We start from the raw sequence: 20,975 nt of genomic DNA, 5'->3' as shown, positions 1-20,975 counted from the left end.
TGATAAATCGAATTGATCAAAACTCGAAATTTTCTATGTTTTTCATTCTTTTAGTCGATTCTACCTAAAAAAGAGGGTGGGTTACCTAAAAAAAAAAAATACTTGAAATGGAAACTTTCAAAGTTATCAAAGAAAAGACTAAAATTTATATGAAATTTTTTTGATTTTATAGTGGTTTCTGGAAATCAAAAAATAACAAACAGTTCGGCATGGCCCTTCCTCCTTGATTACAGCTTTTATTTGATAACTCTGAAAATTTCCATTTTAGGGTTTTGTTAATCATACCTTTTTCATTAAGTAGGTACAATCGACTAAATTAAAAAAATATTGGTTGTGATTTGAAAATCATGATTTTTGATGAATCCGATTTGTCAAACGGGATGAGTTTCTTGAAAACACACTGTACATGTATAGGGTAGACAAAATGGGTGATATTGAGCTATAACTTTTTAACCAAAAGGCAGCAGCCTTCCAATTCTTTTTCTTCTTCCTCTTGAAATACGATATATATCAATCAACGTATGATGTATATTACAATAAGAATGATCACGCCTAAACGGTGAGGCAATGAATACAATAATGATAGTAATAATAGTAGGTACTCAATAGCGCGTGCCAGTATTGAATAAGGGTCCATCAATTCCAAACGTTTTCCATCGGAGAAAAAAGCTTTGTTGCTCTGATGAGGTCAAATGAGACCGAAACCATGGTGCTTTTCTTCGATGGGACGTACTCCATTTGGAGCCATGACGATGGCAAATTGGCTAGTTCAATTCGGATCGTAACACTTGTTAGCATTCATATCAGCCGGTGATATGCATCTGAATTTATCCTTATTGATGTACTACATTATCTCCTTGAAAATTAAAAGCTATTGTTTCCATGGGAAATAACATTATGTTCGGGCTCAGCTACGAAACCTCTTGGAAAAAATTAGAGTACGCCACTGGATTGCTAGAAAATGTCTGTTGTATGTAGCACAAACAACATCGGAGGTTATGATCAATGTTGAAAACGCTCATATTTTTATTTTAACGTTACTGTAATATACAGGGTGAGTCTTTGACTCGTACAAATATTTTTAAAGTTGATTCTTGGGGTCAAAACAAAGACTTTTTTAAATAACATTTTTTTCGATTCGGCCCTGATAAAAAGATACCTATCTCCATTGTAGGTTTTCATAATGAGCAATGCCACCCCTGGAGAAACAAAGTTTAGAATAACAAGCTAAATCTATGACACTACACATCTTAGGATCTTTCAAACAGAGTTGCATTCAGCCGAAGTACATGATTGTCCGAATTTATTTTTGAACATCAAATTACTCGATAACGGATTCTACGAGAAAATATGAGGAATACTTTCATTTGACAAATCGTTCAAATATTCATTAGATAGCGTCCAACTTAGTTTCAGGAGTTGGTTTTTTGAATTTTTGGTATTTTATGGTACGTAATGGTCATAATGAGAAAACTAGCAGACGTGGGTGATATTTTTTGTTCGAAAAAGATCAAATGAATGAAAAACTATATTCCGAAATTCATTTCATTCTGATAAACCATTGGATTTTTACCGAAAGTTTGGCATAGTGTTGAAAATACCATCAAATAAGCTCAATCACGATGCGAAGATATACTTAGTGTGCCATTTAAATTAATTATACTTGAAGAGGTCTGAGAGAGTTCATTGTAAAAAATCATAATATGCAAAATTTCAGCACAAAATTATCATTAGTTCTCCATGAACCTGTAATAGGTGAATAACCCTGTATAAATATTGTCGTTCTTAACGACATCAAGGAGAGAGGGTTCTTTATAGAAACTTCAAGATGAGAATGTTCAGTTTTATTTTCCTCTAGAAAATTTTTCCCGAAATGATTCCATTAGTTTTCAAGTTACCCCATACATGTATCGTTGCACCTATGTTCTCAAAATGACTGCAATTCACATGTTCCCTAAGTGGACAATATAAGCAACGGATGTATAAAATATTGCCCTAAAGACGAGCCCGAAAATGATTTAATAAAAAAGTCGCACCGGCAGAATTTCTGTAATTGATTTTCATCTCCCTTGACCTCTACCAAGTAATAAACTCCTATCATATTGGAGGCCCTTGAATTAAATATTAATAAAAAAGTGCCTCACCTGTAATAGTTCAGAATTTGAGCAAAAACTCCCGGATGTCTATCAAAAAAGTATTCATTGAGAATGGGATCGTAGTTAGCTAGTGCCTCCGTCAGTCTGGATAACCTTGTGGCAGGTATCTTCTTCAATGTTGCTTTGTAGGTCTCATAACGAATACCACCAACGTTCAATATGATACGATTCTCACCATCCATAACTCCATTTTATATTCACGATGCTAATTTGGCATCTGTAACAGAAAACGTGCGTTAATTAATTAATATGTGCGGTAAGAATTGACGTAAATTCGATGGTTTCTTCGATATCCTAAAGAATTCACGATAAGACATAGCATATTGGAAATGGAAAGTATGAGAGTCTATGTAACCAATGAAAAATAGCCAACCTTCTCTGACATCAAATTATGCATATATTCCTTCTTACTGGAAACTGGAGTGCCGTCTATCCTAACATTTCGTTAATTCCTTCAATTGGAGTTGAAAAGTGAGAGACGACATAAATGCAAAATTCTCACTTCTCACTCGTCGTGAACCATCAAATTGCGATGTAGAATTTAATGAATTACTGGTTGACAAATGGCAAAAAGCAACGATATAGACCAACCTCACCCAATATCACTCTGCTCATAGCCAAGCTCCTATAAAACTTTTATTTCAGACTGAAATAAACAGTCTTATCCTAGCGCATCAAAATTCTGCCCATGTATACTCCACAGCAAAACATTGCCGTAATATTAGATGATTTTCGTGTTTACAAAGGTGAAACCAATAATGTTTCTAACATTTCACAGAAGCTCTTATTGATTCGAGTTGTGTACCAGACTCAGATATCTGTTTGAACTCATATAATCTTACACCTTGAGATGTAATAATAACCTCGTACAGGAAAAAGACTCGAAGATTCTACAGATTCTGTTCAGAAAATGTTAGCTATGTGAGCTATCTGAGAACAGACAGTTTCAGTGGAAATCTTCAATTTATTTATTATTCTGAGTTTAAGAAATATCAAATGAAACTGCGATATATTGTCAAAGATACATAGATGTTATATACCCCAATTTTAAAAGTTCAGGAAACCTACAGCAACAACTGGAATAGTAATTAGTGCAACCAGTTGGGAAAAGTATTATTTTTCGTAATAAGCGTATTTCAAAAGAACGCGAAATACGAAAAATAGTGTTTCCAACTTGTTTCAGTTTAACACAATATTTTTTTTAATTTTGAATGGATGTTGCTATGAATTCAAATTAAAAGTACCAAAAACATCTTTGAGTCTTTCCAAGACTAGTGAGATTGAACGATAAGGGTGAATTCAATAAAATCAAGTCATTTATATATACTCCATTCATATTTATTTTAACAATCGGTTGGCCATGAAATAATTTTCTCAAGTTTTTGTAACTAGAACGGAGTAAGGTTTGGTACTCATGAAATGTGATTAATGCCATAACGCCGTTGCCAGAACTAATATCAATTTTTATTACGAAAATGTCGAAACTGATTGAAAAAAAGAGAAGACAGGGTTTCAGGGAGTTCTATTTACAATGCAGGTCCGCTCATTAAAATAGTTACCCTGATATTCTGAAATCCACAATACGCCAGACGAGCATATTCAATGTAAGTGAATTTATATGTTTCATCTGAATCTAAACGACGTATATTTTAGCTGAATATTTCTACAATCAGAATGATTGTGAATGAACAGGATGACTAAAAATTTCCTTCTATTGTGAGACCCAAAAAAAGTGGTGGCATTTGAGAATTTTATGTTTGGGTGAATTAATGCAAAAAGCTACTACAGGATTTTCTATGAATGTCATCGTAGAACAAGTTTCCCAAAAAATAATGTTTCTATTTTTCATTTGACTTGTTCTATAAATTGTAAATATCTCAAGATACCAATAAATACATAATTATTATTATTATATCAAAGTTTTGAAAATAAGCAGCCATAAATACGAGCCAGTTGTCATGTTAATTATTGTTTATTTATGCGAAATATTTGGTCAAAAGTTCCTCTTTACTTGAAACTTCCTTTAATTCCTTTTACTTCCATTGACACAAGATGATTTTTGTTGAAGAGTTTAACATTCTTGTAATTATCCGTTAATTCCTTCGAGAGATACCCATTCCCAATCACTGCGTCATACGCCTTTCACCTTCGGGTTAATTTTTTTGGAATCCACAACTGATGTAACGTATTCAACCTTTAGCCAAAGAAGATAACCAACATTAACTCTTCCCAAGCTAGTGCATATTATCAGTCAATTTTCTTCCACAGCAAAAATAAATATATTTAAAAACTGATCCCTTGTATTTTCCATGCAAATAACTAGATTTGGTATGCCTTCAATCATCACTTATGTTCGTCACATATTTTCGACTCCATATTTTCCGAAGTGATTTGATTGTGATGAAATATTTTAAAAGTGGATGCTTGAGGTCAAAAGAAATAAGTTTTCATAATGCGCAGGGCCACCCCTGAAAAACAAAATTGCATAAATAGCTAAATCTGTGACACTACACATTTGTGCATTTTTTAAACAGAGTTGTCTGTAGTCAGAGTATCTAATTTGTCAAATTTCACAGATACTTTTGAATTTTTGAACATCATATTACTCGAAAACGGCGAATTATACGAAAAAATATGAAGAATACTTTTATTTTAGGAAACGTTCAGATACTCATTAAATAGCGTCAAACTTAGTTTCAGGAATGAGTTTTTTTAATTTTTGGTAGTTTTATGGTACGTAATGGTCATAATGAGAAAAGTAGTGGGTGGTGATTTCTTGTGTTTCGAAAAAGATTCATCAAATAAATGAAAAACTATATTCCGAAATTCATTTCATTAGATAAAACCGTTTGTGAGATCAAAATTAACATTGTTAATGGTTTTTCAACAGCCTGTATCTTTTCAAAAGAGCAGATTCGGAAAAAAATGGTAAAGAAAAAATGTTTCTTACGACCTCAAGTATCTACAGTTAAAATATTTGAATGAGTCAAACCCTCACCTTATATAAAAATGCCTATAAAATTATATGTTTTCAAACGTTGCCAGCTATTAAAATAATTGCAGCTATCTATTTTCGGTTGCTTCGAATAGAATTAAAAATTTCTACCCACCATAGCCGAATTTAGTGGAATATCAATACCTACTAATGAATCAAGTTTATTTCTGATATTTATTCACGGTATTCTACAAAACGCATCAGTCACAGTCAACATTACTGCAATTTCGGTTATCTCAAATGTAATCTCGCGCAAAAATATTGACACAAAATATATATATCCACATCCCGTATTTTAGAACTGAAAATATATCATCGAATATCGTTCAGTTGGATAAACAAGGATATACATGTATTTTTATGAATAGATCTGTTTCAGCCAAATATTTCATATTGTATATTATTTTGCCCATGAATGAAGTCTCAGTTATTCAGCCCTACCTTATTCTTCACTATTTCCTATAAGAGTTCGACAATTTTCCAATAGAATTAGGAAGTGTTTTCCACTCATAAAGTATTCAGCAAGTCGTTTTCACACTCCTGAAAATTGTTGAGTGTTGAGTTGTTAAAAATTGTTGAAATATCTGAACCATAAATCGCTGTCATTAATAACCTAGTTGATTAAATAACTATTTCCGCCGACCTCTTAATAATAGCACTGTTCCATGTACACAAAATAAGCTGTTAATGAACCCTTTCATTGGTTAATTTCCTATTAATGCATTATTGTCATGGGCAATCGAACATAGAAGTATTCAGCAGCTTGTTCGATCGGCCGCATAAATATCAACATGCCGATATGAACACTGAAAATTTATAAGGTGTCAAATTTGACTAGGCATCGATAGAAAATTTTTGCAATTAAGAATTCACATTCAATTCAAAATGTGGTCGACGGAAAAATCTTGTAATCAACTTTATTAATTGAGCGATTAATGATCTCGAACATTAACGTGCGAGCGAAGCGAGCGATCTCAATCATTAATCGCTTTCATTAATAACCTAGTTGATAAAATAACTATTTTTCTCCTAAATTGTGTCTGGTTATTAAATGACACAAGGTTTGCCTTTAGTGAATTTCCTTATATAGGTATATTATTCAGATATTAAAATTGTAACAAACTTGTAGATTTCAAAGAACAAACCTCATTATTATTACTAATATGAGAGACTGTGAAGATCATTTTCATTTCGGATATTTGAAAGCATGAAAAATTTTTCAATATTGAATGAATCACTTTCAGGAAACTTTATGTGGCTCGGTGCATAGATTCATAAAGATCACTGTTCATTCACAATACCAACCTGAATTCCGCAACACAAAATCTTAACTTATGGGCTATTACCAACTTAAACTTTCGATTTTCCATAGCCACCCGAGTTGTCAATCATTATTGAATGGACTACAGATGTTTCAGCTAACAAATGAAATTCTATGAACGGAAAGTTTTAATTCGTATCATAGAGATGGAGATGAACAATTTTTTGGTCAATAGTTTCATAGGATTCTATCAAAAATGGGAATTTCACTAAAAAGGTGATTTTGCCTTGAAGAAATAATATATCGAGATATATCTACCTATATCTATACATTTTTGAAAAGCTAATTTTTTTGTACAACATGAAATAAAGAAAAAGATACCGTGTTCAAGAGAAAGAAGTTTTTTTTTCTACCCTTAGTACAGGAGATAAAAACAAATTGAATATAGTATCCTATTCCGAGTGAAATGTCCAAAATGATCCCCTGTTCTTACCCCAATAAACTATTTTCAATTGGATCATTTCAGGAATGTAGTCCATTAAGAAAATATCGATACCAGAGCTCAATTGATTAAGTAGGTCGATGAAAAATGTGTGAATATTCGGAGTAACCCTAAAAATCCTAAAATGTGACGAAATCAGTTTTAAATCTGGGAAAAGACCTGGAAAATACATAGAAGTAAGTGAAGGCTATTTCGAACAGCTCCTATGAAATTTTACAGACAAACAATGATATCACATGATATAAGTCAAAAAATATAAGGTCTCGCTAGGCATGATTTGGAATAAATCGAAAACTATGAACTGAAATTACCAAATTTTATTGTTTCAATTAAACAAACATCGAAAACTCTCGAATACAAACATGAAATGGCTGTAACGAAAAACAAAATTTAACATTTTCAAATACCTCGTCAGCAAGGGCGGCTCGTCAGAGGAGGCAAGGGAGGCTAAGCCTCCTCATAAAGCTTAGAGCTAAAATACATTCACTTCGGGCATGTCCTCATTTTCAGAAAGTAATTTCTATATAAATTTTCCGAACACCTGAACTAGATATTCAGATAAAAATTAGTTAATTTTTCGGTCCTCCGCTCATAAAAATCCAGCATAACAATCATACAATCTACCGGCTGCGTACGCGTCCGCAGCGTCGAATGTGAATATTTCCTAGTACTGCCTATTCGGACGGAGGCTGTTGGGCCTGCTGCCTCCGTTGATAGTGTAACTCACGCATACGTTCTCTGGACTCACATACTAGCCGAACAAGAATTCAGCTGACTTACTGTACCATATTCGCCCGTAAAATGTACCAGAGGAGGCACAGCTCCCCTGTTCTCCATTGATTCTTTCGTGCCGTCTTCGACTATATTCGCTTGATCTCCGACGGTAGGGGCGTTGTCCGGCGGTAGTTTCAATTTTCAATTTGAATGTAACGACTTCGTGGAGAACTGGAACTTCGGGAAATTTGTGATATATTCTTGTTAAGATAGGTTGTTTTGTTAGGGCGTTAGGGGTAAGTACTGATACGGATCAAAAAATAAAATGGAATTGAATATTGAGAATTAACTGTACACGTTGTTAAAACCTTTACAAGACCTCCACCAAATTTAATTACACTAAAGTCTACCGAAAATCGTCAGAATAGAAGTTTCAGTGTTGTTTGGTACGATAAATGTGATTGGTTAACTGGATCGATCAAACGGGAAAAATTATTTTGCTGACCATATTTACTATTTTCTCATCAAACAGAATATACTTCATGGTTCAAAACGGGGTTTTCAGATTTGAAAAATTTACCGCGATCTATCGAAAGGCATAACAAGTAAAAGGAGCATCCTCTTGCATTTAAAATTAATCTTAGAACTGACAACTTTTCATTATGTTGAAGAAGTATACTTTATTGACTGATAAGAGTTTGTTCCAACACTCCTCGAAAACTATTAGCCTCCTCAGCTCTCATGACCACGAGCCGCCACTGCTCGTCAGTAGGACTTATTATACCTACTACAGTAGCATTATAAGGCATATTAGACTTCCACATACATAAATAATCAAAACAAACTCATTATATTTGTTAAATGAGACCATTATTTAATGATTATGTATAAGTTATTTTGAACTCTCGAAAATAATATCAAATTTTCATCTGCAACAGCTTTGAGGACACTCAAAATCAACTACAGTGTCCTATGACTAGCTTAGGCACTGCTCATTTGATCCTCATTTGATACCACCTCATGGCCGCTTCGAGGCGCCATTTATGAATTATTGTTGCCTTCCGTTCTGGGACCAACACTCTCTAGTATAGGTATATCTTGAAGGCTTGTTCTCGTTAGGGGTGTAGGAAGGATCTTTGCCTTTGCGGAAGACACAGCATTTTTTATAAAGCCGAACATAACTGAAGACTTGAAAAATAGAGGTTTGATAAACAATTACTGAGTAGGTATAAACGTAGAAAAAATTCTATACTCACCCTTCAGGTGCAATTGCAGTGGTGCTCCACCGTTTGACGATATCACCGTGAACATTGGAAAAGGAAACATCTACATCTGTGCCAGGACGGAAGTAAATTATTTAGGAGTAATTATCGACACACATTTGAGGTGGAACATCCATATTCAGCATTTGATCAAGAGGCTTAGATCAATGCTGTACAGATTCAGAATGGTCCGAAATATTGTATTTTGAAATTTTTTCGATGTGCCTTTATAGTAAGTTGTTGTTTTTTACGATTCTGATTGTGAACGCCGGCGACCATTATTGCTTGAATTTCCTCTACTTTAAGCCTTATTATCCGACAGGTCTTATTACCCGCACCTCTTCCTTATATGTTATGGAAATGAGAATAAAACAATTATCATTTCTCAGACATTTTCAAGTGCTCATTTCTGACTCCTCATTTGGTCGATCTCCTTTTACCCTCTCCTCTATGACCTTGATTTGGTATGGTGGGATTTAACGCTGCTCATAAAGGTGTGTCACTAGTGAATGAAGACATCGAAAGTGACATAGTCGTTCTAGGTCAAACTGAGAAGATCCAGAGGGCTCAAGAAGAGGGTATGTAACAGAACTGAGTCTTGGTGCACTTCTGCCACATTAAAAGCAACAATGCAACTAAAGTAACAATGAGTACAATGACCACATAAATGCCTCACTAGGTAAGAAAATTCCTGGAGAACTTCAGCCACATTAAAAGCAACAATGCAACTAAAGTAACAATGACCACATAAATGCCTCACTAGGTAAGACAATTCCTCATCCCCTCGTATAGACAGAAACACAAGATAGCTCATCAATATGTTCTTTTTTTTTCGATAAGTTTTAACTTATCGAATCAACAATGATATGAAATATTCCACAGTCTTCCTTGAAAACGTAACGCATCCTATTCTCAAATACTCGGAGGCTTTCGGTCGGAACTGGTTATTTTTCGAAGTGAAATGAGCAGGCTGCTTTTGTACCTTTATTGTTTACACAGTTTGAACAATAAATTCTATCTGCATGTTTGTTTATCCTACCGAGGAAAAAGATGGGACCAACCAATCGTGAAATATTCTGCAACCTGAATTGCTTATTTATGCCTGTTTAAAATATCGATCCCTACGGTGAAAACTCCGTAGTATTCAATTACTCGACCAATCGAGTTTGATTACGTTGTTTTGGGTTTGCCACACAAATGAATTGCGAAAACTGTTCGTTCAGAGAATTATGGAGGTACAATAATTGATCAACGAGCAACTAAAATAACTTTGCGTCAGAATTTGATTCAATGAATGTTGACATCACGCCAGTTTTCGATCGTTGTCTCCATGGGATTCGACTGCGTTTGTCACATTGACGTAATACTTAAGTGAACAACAGCTGTTCTGAAAATACGTCTTCATCATGAAGAACATGCCTCATATATGCACCATTGAGAAGCCCAGTTCAGGAAGCTGTTTGCCTACCTTATCGGAGGAAGCAGGCTTCTGGGAAAGGCAATGCAGGAAACTGAAAAAATATATGCTTGTATCTGATAGAGATCCCAGGATTATCGAGTATTTTCGAACAACCACAGGACTGATGAACGAGAAGCGAAGACAGGTTGAATCTAAATATCACTATATGATTCATCCTTTCAGTGATATCAAGTGAGTAGAGAAATAGATTTTTTTTCGAGAAAAATTCAACCAGCAATGACTGGATTAGACAAATGTTGCAACTGAACTCAAAGAGAAACGTATAGCATTACCTTCGTCTGGAATATCCTCGGAATCGAAGATTATAGAGTAGAAGGATAGGAAACGCCCTCATACCTCTAGTACTAGAGACCGACTACATTTTGGCCAGTGAAAACACATTTGACAATGAGATGTCGCTGAAAACATACTGTCAATACAAAAAAACTGTATAATAACAGTTGTTTGTTTTATGAATGAAGAGCGCGAAATTCGAATTCTACTTCTTATATTTTCAATATTGACTTATTTGAGACCAGAAAACAAAGATCCTGAGCGACAAAACAAAAGTATGGTTTCGTTTTGTGACAGGATGTTAGTTTTCATCTGAACATTGTTTGAAATCAATGAAATACGCCGTCGGATGTGCTATATTTTTATTTGCAATTCATGAAAAATTCACAAAAATTTGAAATTATGGACAACGAATAGAGCTTCGACTACGACATAAGTGTATGTGATCTGTTATTCGTCAAAGGTGTTATTACTATGCAATGTTTTGCATAGTAATAATAAACTTTGTTGAATTTGTACAATTTATATCAGAAAATAATATGAACCAATATTCAATATAACATCATAGCATACACATTTCAGTTACCTACATATACTGCTCAAAAAAATTAACGCACATTCTGAAAATCTCAATTTTAATGAAAGTTAACTCTACATTGACTTTATAACTTATTTTTTGTTCTCTCGGGAAGGTTTTGAACGAAACAAGACACATAAAATGAAAGAAAAATTCAGGATCTCACCGAATCTTATGTAAAAGAAGAGAAATGAACAATTTTCAAAATACTGAAATGCTGATAAGTGATTTAATACTTGGTATTTCCACCCCTTGCGTTAATTACAGCTCGGCAACGACGGTTCATACTCAAAATGAGTGATCTTAAAATGATCAAATCCTTCCCAGATTTCTTCTCAGCCTTCTATTGAGATTGCCCCAAACCTGCTCAATCGGATTGAGATCTGGACTTCTTGCTGGCCATTCCATTCGAGAGACTTCAACCTCTTCAAGGTACTCCTGAAAGATGCGCGCACGATGGGGTCTGGCATTATCGTCCATAAAAATGAAATTTTCACCAATGTATGGGGGAAATGGCACTACATGCTCCTCAAGAATCTTCCTTATATACTTATCAGCATTTATAGCTCCATTATCAAAGACCACTAGGTCTGTGCGAGCAGTCAAAGATATTCCACCCCATACCATAATCGATACTCCTTCGAAACCAGTAGTATTCAGGAAATTGCAATGAGCATATCTTTCATGTGGACGTCTGTATACAAGGGAACGTCGATCACAATGGTTGAGGCATAATCTGGACTCATCTATGAAGAGAACTCTTTCCCAATCGGCCCCTTCCCAATGGATATGCTATCTCGCAAAATCCAAACGCGCCTTTCGATGGGCTGGGGTAAGAGCTGGGCCTCTTGCCGCGACACGAGGCCTTAAATCATATTCTCTGAGGCGATTTCTTATTGTCTGAGTGCTAATTTGCACCTCATGAGTTTGCTCAAGCTGAATTTGAAGGAGGCGAGCGGTTGCAAACCGTTGTCTCAACGAAGAAACTATCAAGTAACGTTCTTGAATGGCAATTGTTACCCGTGGTCTACCCTGTCCTGGTCTTCGGACATTCATACCTGTCTCCCTGAATCGCTGCAACATTCTGGACACACTTGTATGGGAAACTCCAAACCTTTCTGCAATTCTTGTGTATGTCCACCCTTCTTTTCGCAAAACTACCGCTTGGGCACATTCCTCTTGGGTCAAATTGCGTGTTTCGCGTTGCATAGCGATCGAGTGTAGAAAATTAAACGAAAGAAAAACTATTGATCACTAGAATTGATCGAGAACAACTGATTTTAGAATGGAGCCAATACATTCATAATCTGATAATATCATCTTTTTTTTATTCCTGCTGGGAAAAAACATCTGTATTGAAGAAAACCGTTAAAAGTGGATAACATATGCATGCATAATTCTGATAAAAATAATTATCATTGAGAACACCTTCAGTTGTAGAATAAATTTGAGATTTCCATAATGTGCGTTAAATTTTTTGCGCAGTGTATTATATATTTACAGAATTTTCAGAACCACAATTGAAAAAACCTTACAACATTACAAGACCAGTATCTTTGCCCGTCAGTATAGTTTCTTTATACTTTTTTTATGATTTCTATATGTTATGGTCTCTTTATTCACTGGACATGGTGCAGTCACTAGTGGTTGCTGGAGTCATTGTCTTTACGCCCTGAAAATTCTATTCGAAGCACTGACAATAAAAATCAATGAATGACCAAGTCACATTTTACGAGTTTCAATACTAACATTTCCATTTTCCTTAGTAAAATAAAAAACTTCATATCAGAAAATCCATTTTATTTTTTGATCCATAGTTCTTCACTCATAGATGATCCGAATATTACCAAGCTTTCCTTCTATAGTCTCCATCGATCTACCACATGGGAGCCCGCAGAAATTTTTCTCAGGGGGGGCAAAATATCACCTACGATTAGTTTTACTGAAAGAAAAATTTCTCTAACGGTGTCTATCAGAATCTCAGGGGGGGGCCATGGCCCCCCCCTGCCCCCCCATCCTGCGGGCGCCCAAGATCTACCATACACCCTGTATTTAGATATAACCGTCATGCATCGGTTTAGTAAAAATATATTAAAATTTTGAGCACTATTCCAATAATTGACATACTACAATCACAACGGGAAACAAGGATTGTTTTGAAAAATGAGCATTTTTATTGTTTGTATTGAGGCGTTTTTTATTTCAGTTATATCCACGAGACAGTGATGACAGCGGTATTTTTGTTGAACTTCATATCATTTCCGTTCATTCTAAGTTTTAAAAGGGGAGAAGTATTATGTGTTAATCCTCTCAATATTATACTATCTATAGCCAATATTGTATGCATTGGGGATATTATTTTGAGATTCTTCACCGGCTACGTTGAACAGAAAATGAAAGTAGCTGTTCTGGATCAGAAGAAAGTGGCCAGGTGAGTGCTGAATCTATTCGATCTCTTCCTGGAAATGTTCTGAATTACAAACCTTATTGTGCTCCGGCACTTTCAAAAAGGGGCTCGGTGCTAAGTAGTTGGTGCACTAAAGGGCTCGCGCGTTGTTCGGAGCACAAAGTTATCCCGAAATTTTGTTGAAACACTGTTCATAGTGCGAAACATATGTAACATATACTAGGTGAAAATGGAAAAGAGGTACTTCAATCTGTTCTTTATTATAATAACATAGTGTTAGTGAATGAGTGCGACAAATTTCAAGAAGTGATTCTGCATGAAAAAACAATGAAATTAGGCTATATCACTTTTGTCCGCAAATGCTTCGTTTAGCCTTTGCTAATAAAATTTGGTGGGTTTCAAGAGGTACTTATTAGGCATTTTCTGACATGCAATTAAGAATTTTATGTTCATCATTGGGCGCATACGGATAATTATCATAATTTTTCAAGAAGAGATATAACAATGATTTTTGAATTCTCCGTTCAATTTGTGACAAAAAATCTCCCTTTTTTTCGTATGACATACCGGTTTTATGCAAGAAAATAAAACATTTTGACATGTGTTTTTTATTTTTTCAATACATTATCAAAAATTATCAATACAATTACATTAAACCACAACAATAACAGAAAATAACACTAATAAATAAATAGGCGCAAAGCTACAACAAATTTTTAAAATGACCTCCCTCTGACGTGACAAGATTCAACGCTTAAGTAAAACTTTAACACCCCTTATCTCGGAAAACGAAGCATTTGCGGACCAAAGTTATAGAGGGTGTCCCCTATAGTGAATCAAACGTCACACCACGATAGAGTAGACCAAATACTATTGAATGATACCAATATTAGTTCAGCGAAAATGTACCGTTTCCAAAATATTCAGAATTTGATGAAAATACCTAAAGTTGCCGATTTTTGAACTATTTTTTTCAATCACAGGATCAGTTTGTGAAGAAGGATAGCGATTTTAAATCATATTAATCCTAGATCATTGTTTTATTACACCTAATTAAAATTATTTCAAGTAGTTAATCGAAAACCTAAGTGAATGTAAATTGAAACAATTGTTTTTTCTATACTTCATTTAAATTTATTTTAGCAGTCGGTTGGCCATGATATAATTTTCTCAAGTTTTTGTAACTAGAACGAAGTAAGGTTGGCACCCATGAAATGTCGTTAATGTCATAACGCCGTTGCCACAACTAATATCAATTTTTATTACGAAAATGCCGAAAGTGATTGAAAAAAAAGACAGGGTTTTAGGAAGTGCTATTTAGAATTCAGGTCCGCTCATTCAAATAGTTATACCCTGATATTCTAAAATCCACAATACGTCAGACGGTAGCGAATATATTCAATGTAAGAATTTATATAATGTTTCATCTGAATCTAAACGACTTGCATTTCAGCTGAATATTTCTACAATCAGAAAGATTGTGAATGAAGAGGAGACAAAGAATTTCCTTCTATTGGGAGACCCAAAAAAGTAGTGGCATTTGAGAATTTTATGTTTGAGTGAATTTTCGTTTTCTACAGGATTTTCGATAAATGTCATCGTAGAATGAGTTCCCCAAAATGGATTTTTCTATTTTTCGTTTGACTTGTCCTATACAATGTAAAAGTCTTAAGGTACCAATAAATACCTAATTATTATTATTACATCAACATATTAAGATGAAATAGCCACAAATACGCGCAAGTTGCCCTGTTACTTGTTTATTCATGTGAAATGTTTGTTCAAAAGTGAAATTCATCTTAACTTGAAACTTCCTTCAATTCCTTTTACTTATATTGATGCAAGATGATTTTTGTTGAAGAATTCAACATTCTTGTACTTATCTGTTAAATACCTTCGGGAGATACCCATTCCCAACCACATTTCATCTTCGGGTTAATATTTTTGAAATCTACAAATGATGTAAGCCAAAGAAGATAACGAACATTAACTCTCCTCAAGCTAGTGCATATTATGATATTATACTGATCTCTTGTATTTTCCATGCAAATAACTGGATTTGGTATGCCTTCAATCAGTTTGTATAAACTTCAATTATGTTCGTCACATATTTTCCGAAGAGATATAACATTGTGATAAAAAACGTAGTAACAGAAACTTTTACGTAGAACGGGCAACATAGCGTTGATTTAAAACCCAAAAATGTTTTGACAAGCTTCATAACCCCACATTTTCGTACTATACAGAGTGAAATGTGTCAAATTTCCATGGCCAACCGACTGCTAAAATAAAAGTGAATGAAGTATACATAATTTTTATTACTCAGAATAAACCCCCTCTCTAGGGGTGATAATATGGGTGAAAAACGCTCTCCTTAATCACAAATTGGCCCTGTGATTGGGAAAATAGACCGAAAAGCGGCAATTTCAGGTTAGGTTTTTTCGGAAACGGTACATTTTCGCTAAACTAATGTTGGTGTCATTCGATAATATTTGATCTACTCTATCGTGGTGTGACGTTTGATTTCACCCTGTATATAGCATAATGTCATTATTTTTTCATGCAGAATCACCTCCTAAAGTCTGTCGCACTTATTCACTAACACCCTGTATATCGAAAACAAGCGCTTTCGGCCAATCAGCAGGTTATCATCAGGGTTTCCGTAAAAGGGTACCTTTTCATTTCAGGAACTACATTTTTGGGCCTTATTTCTTCTGTGACGTTATCAGCTGTTTACCAACTGATATTTATGGATACATGAGACCAGAATCGAGTGTTGCCTATTGCATGCACTACTTGCGTCTTTTCAAACTTGTTCGTTTGAAGACCTTCCTGAAATGTTTCGACAGAATTTCTGTTGTGAGTTTTTTTCTGATCTGTATATTTTCAATAATGTAAAATTATCGGTTGAAAATCAAAGGCACGTATGCGATACGTGATTCAGTTTAGTTTGCATGAATAGACCACCACACCTGCTTGGGGTAGTCACTATGTACTTCGGTCAAATGAGTTACAACTTACATAAAAACAAAATTTTATATTCCACAGTTTATTCGATGGAACAAGATTTTTCTGGTCATAATACGATATTGCCTGATTGTTGGTATAATAGTACATTGGGTGGCTTGCTTGAACTTCTTTTTACCTCAACTAAGAGTTTTGATGTCTGGGACTCAGCATAAATACAGTTGGACTCATGTGATAAATCGAAGACCTCCAATGGTGAAATATCTAGTATGTCTTTTCCGAACTGCTGGACTCGTTTTGGGTGAGTATAAGGACCTTGGTTCATTGAACATTATGGTCCACTCTTCAATGTTTTATTCTTCTTATACATATATATGTTTTTTTAAATGGTCTCAACTCTTTATGATAGATTCGGAAGAAGAGAGAATTTGATCATAATACCTATACTAACCGATTTTGTTTCATTATGCATCTTCAAGCTGCCCTCAGTAGCCAACCCGACAATTTTCCTGGACTCGTTAATCAGTTTGATGGGAAGAGAGATAATCCCTTGCCCGAAGAAATAGAAACGTTGGTTCAAACGAGTGAGTTTATGGAAGAGGCAATATTCAACGGGCCGACTGAAGAAATACTTCTGGACTTTTTCAATATAATAATTGGAAAGATTTTTACATCGGCATTCGCAGGTAAGATAAAATTATAGACTCCAAGGCTGCCCTTATGGGCAGGCATCTGAGGCCAAAAATTTCGCTTCATTCCGTGTCAACCACAAGGTGAAGAGAGATAGAGTTGATAATGTACCTCATTTTTTGAAAAGAAATTCTAAAATTCTAATTTGTTCGGTCAATATTTTTGAAGAAAAAAATAGCCTATTACCAGGCTTGTGTTGGTTGAGTTGAGTTGGAAGAGTTGAAAATGCCAGTTTGAAGATGATAACAATACATCCCCCTCCCTTCCTCCCTTCCTTTACCTCTAATCGTTTATGTATTCATTATGAAAGTTGTAGATAATAAAATTCTATCCAACTTTTGTCTGAAGCATCTTACATTCTCTTAACCATTCTCGAGCTAGAGGGGGATGAGCGCGAGAAGCTTAGCCATACATGCGAAAGGAAAGGGTCAATGTAGCATCCCAGGCTGATGTACATTCATCGCTATAAATCTCGAAAACGTTTGAATGTAGAAAAAATCGCTTCGGACGATTTGTACAAAATGGCATGCTCTACAACTTTTATTATGAATGATAAAACAATTATTAGAGATTATTTGAAAAAACTGATTGTGTTATCTTTATGACCAATTTTTATTGTTTTGGCTGTCAGATTATATTTTTTCCGTTATTCTTGAATCATTAGCTGTGAAATGAGAAAAAAAAGCCACCACACTCGACAATGTAGACGTGATGTTTTTTTGCAAATTTAGCGGACTCCCACACATTTTCAAATGTATACTTTTCAACATGTAGTTAACAACATATATCTGAATCTGACTCTCTCTAGAATGTAAGTAGGTACAATGTTTTTTTTTTCTATTCTGACAGGCGGTCCTAGATAATTCTCCCTATATACAGGTGTAATTTTCGATAGAGGTACTCTAAGGTGTCCAAGGTATCTGCCATTATATTAATCTGACACGCTCGAGTAAATCCCGATTTTTCCTTTTGTGCTCCCCAACTAAGTGTCGGGGGAACAATTTGACGACTGGTGGTCTTATTGTCCCAGAAGCAGTAACTACATCAGTTACACGAGATGTGGATTCAGCTCCTAAAAAAACAGAGGAGGAAGATTGTCATCTCGAAAGATGTTTTTTTTTTTGGTGTAGCAGGGGGAAAATCTGCAAGACAGACGAACCACCCTCGCCTGAGGGGGAACAGTGTGGGGTTTCTCCCTCTCCTGAGCTCGAGACCCACTAAAAACCCTCAACTGCTTCTTGAATTTTGGTTCCGGGCATTTGCCTATAAACCGTTCATCTCTTGGTCGATTTTCTTCTCGCACACTATCGTGCTGGGATTTATGTGTTTATCCTCTATTGGATTAACACTTTATTGAATTTTTCAAAAAGTTTCTGTTGTTATTTTAATCTCTTTTGAATTGATCTCTTGGTCTCCTTCGGTAAATTCGCATTCTCCTTTTGTCTTCCTCTGGGTCGTAGTCCACTACTCTCCTGAGTTCTTGATTCGGATGGTTTTTCGCTGTTTCGAATAATTTCTCTGCTTTTCTGTTCATGAATTCCGTTATGGTTTCCCATTTCAGGTCCTTATAAATCTGTCTATTCCTGACAAACCAAGATGCATCTATTGCACATCGTAGTAGCTTGTTTTCAGTGGCCTGAATTTTTTTGATATGGCTCTTTGCCGCGAAACCCCAAGCAACTGATCCATAAGTCAGTTGAGGCCTAGCAACGGCTTTGATTATCTTCAATTTTGTCTCTTTCGACATGTGGCCTCTTCTTCCTATCAGAGGATAGAGTCTATTCATTGCTGCTTTCGTTTTGTCGATTGCTTGTTTGATATGACTTTTCCAGGTAAGTCCTTTGTCAAGCGTTATTCCTAAATATCTGGCTTTATTTTTCCAGTCGATTTCTTCGCCGTCAACATCCAGTTTCGTTGTGGGTCGCAGTCTTCTCTTCTGTAGTAATATGGCTTGGCTCTTTTGTCCATTGAGCTTGATTTTCCACTTTATGCACCAGTCATTTGTTTCGTCAATCGTCTCTTGTAGAACTCGTTCTATTACTTCTGGGTTACGGTGTCGAGTTGCTATGCCTGTGTCGTCAGCATATAACGTTAGCATGGTTCTTGGATTTTTCGGAATATCGTGGATGTATATGTTGTACAGAAGTGGCCCAAGTACTGATCCTTGGGGTACTCCAGCCTCTATATCTCTTGTTGAGGAGCATTTTCCTCCCACTTTCACGTAAAATCTTCTATTTTTGAGATAATTCCTGATCAACTTGCATATTTTGATCGAATATCCAGCACATCTCATCTTATATATTAATCCTTCATGCCATACTCTGTGGAATGCTCTGGCGACGTCTAGTAAAACAAGACCTGTAGCTTGTGTATTTTGGAATCCCTCTGTTATGTACTCTGTGAGCCTTAATAATTGTTGTTCTGTTGAATGATCTCTTCTGAATCCGAACTGTTCTGGTGGTATTAGTTTCAGATTTTCGGTTTCCTCATTAAGCCTCGTGGCGATAATTCTTTCTACTACTTTTCCTAACGCCGACAGTAGACTTATCGGTCTGTAGTCTTGTGGAAACTTCTTCTCTTTGAATGGTTTATTGAATACTATGACTTCTGCTGTTTTCCATTTTTCTGGGTAGTGTTCTGTCCTCATAATTCCATTCGCGATATTTGTTAGAGCGGCTATACCTTTTCTAGGTAATTTCTTTAACATAACATTCGTTATTTTATCGCTTCCGGGAGCTTTCCTCTTCTTCAAACTTCTAATTATTTCCCTGATTTCATTTGGCGATGTTGGCTTGTCTATTTCAGCAGTCGCTGGTAATTCATCCATTTCTTCATCATTTTCTTCAACCAGTTCTTCCAAATCTTCATTATCGTCGTCTATCCTGTAATTTATTCTCGATTCTCGTTCGATCGAGTCCGCCAATGCATCTGCCTTATCAGTATTGGTATAAGCCATTTCCCTTTCTCCGTGTAGGGGTGGAATTTTAGTCTTTTCTCCTCGTAAGCTTTTTTGCATTCTCCATGCAGAATGATCGCTTGTATTCAGTTCTTGAACCCTTTTGTTCCATCTGCTCGTTCTTAGATCTTTCAGGGCATTTTTCAGAACTTGGCTATGTCGGTTAAGGTTCCTTCTATTTAGATCATTTTTGTTCATCCTATATATTCTTCTGAGTCTTCGATTTTCTTGTATAAGATCTTTTCCTTCTTTAGGCGTATCGCCATGCGGATGACTTGGTGCTGGTCTCTTCACTCTTCTCGTGCTTTTTTCGTAAGCTTTCAATATAATCTCTTCCAGTTTATCAACCGCACATTCCAGATCGTCTGGAGTGCTTATTGTTGGAATTTCTGTTATTTCCGATTAATTAAATGGCTGTATTCAGCCCAATTGGTATATTTTCTTATTTCCAGCAGTTTTTCTCTTGGTTCTTCTCCAATTGTCAATTCCACGGGATTGTGGTTTGAGGTTCCATCTTCCAAAGTTTCAATCGAGAATTCTTGAGTTATATTTTTCAATATCGCGATATCTATTACATCTGGTATTCCTCTTCCAAAAGCAAGATATGTCGGTAGCTCTGGTCCAATCACTATTGCATTTTGTTTTTCGGCGAAATCCTTGAGTTTTTTGCCATTTCTATTCTCTGTTATGCTGTTCCATAATGGGGATTTACAGTTGAAATCTCCGATGGAGATT

The 20,975-nt window shown here is 35.4% G+C and overlaps 2 protein-coding genes across 6 annotated transcripts in view; one reads left to right on the top strand and one right to left on the bottom strand.

Moving 5' to 3' along the window:
• The window catches only part of LOC123316468 (potassium voltage-gated channel protein Shaw-like), a 229,838-nt gene that overhangs the window by 49,287 nt on the left and 159,576 nt on the right, over nt 1-20,975 (bottom strand). For all 3 annotated transcript variants that reach the window (XM_044902550.1, XM_044902551.1, XM_044902552.1), the window contains exon 3: nt 2,145-2,373. In XM_044902550.1, the coding sequence (XP_044758485.1) occupies nt 2,145-2,338 (194 nt within the window). In that variant the 5' untranslated portion in view covers nt 2,339-2,373. The remainder of the gene's footprint in view (nt 1-2,144; nt 2,374-20,975) is intronic.
• LOC123316469 (potassium/sodium hyperpolarization-activated cyclic nucleotide-gated channel 2-like) overlaps nt 1-20,975 on the top strand; it is a 43,615-nt gene that overhangs the window by 11,382 nt on the left and 11,258 nt on the right. The window contains exons 1-5 of one of the 3 annotated variants that reach the window (XM_044902553.1): nt 10,250-10,541; nt 13,427-13,651; nt 16,315-16,486; nt 16,676-16,895; nt 17,074-17,280. In XM_044902553.1, the coding sequence (XP_044758488.1) occupies nt 10,297-10,541; nt 13,427-13,651; nt 16,315-16,486; nt 16,676-16,895; nt 17,074-17,280 (1,069 nt within the window). In that variant the 5' untranslated portion in view covers nt 10,250-10,296. Of the gene's footprint in view, nt 1-10,249; nt 10,542-13,426; nt 13,652-16,314; nt 16,487-16,675; nt 16,896-17,073; nt 17,281-20,975 lie in introns of those variants that run through there. The other 2 variants (XM_044902555.1, XM_044902554.1) reach the window with 2 other exon arrangements.

The sequence above is a fragment of the Coccinella septempunctata genome, chromosome 7 (assembly GCF_907165205.1).
Source record: "Coccinella septempunctata chromosome 7, icCocSept1.1, whole genome shotgun sequence".
Taxonomy (NCBI): Eukaryota; Metazoa; Arthropoda; class Insecta; order Coleoptera; family Coccinellidae; genus Coccinella; species Coccinella septempunctata.
Note: the sequence above shows the minus strand (reverse complement) of the source record. Positions and strands in the feature narration are given on the sequence as shown.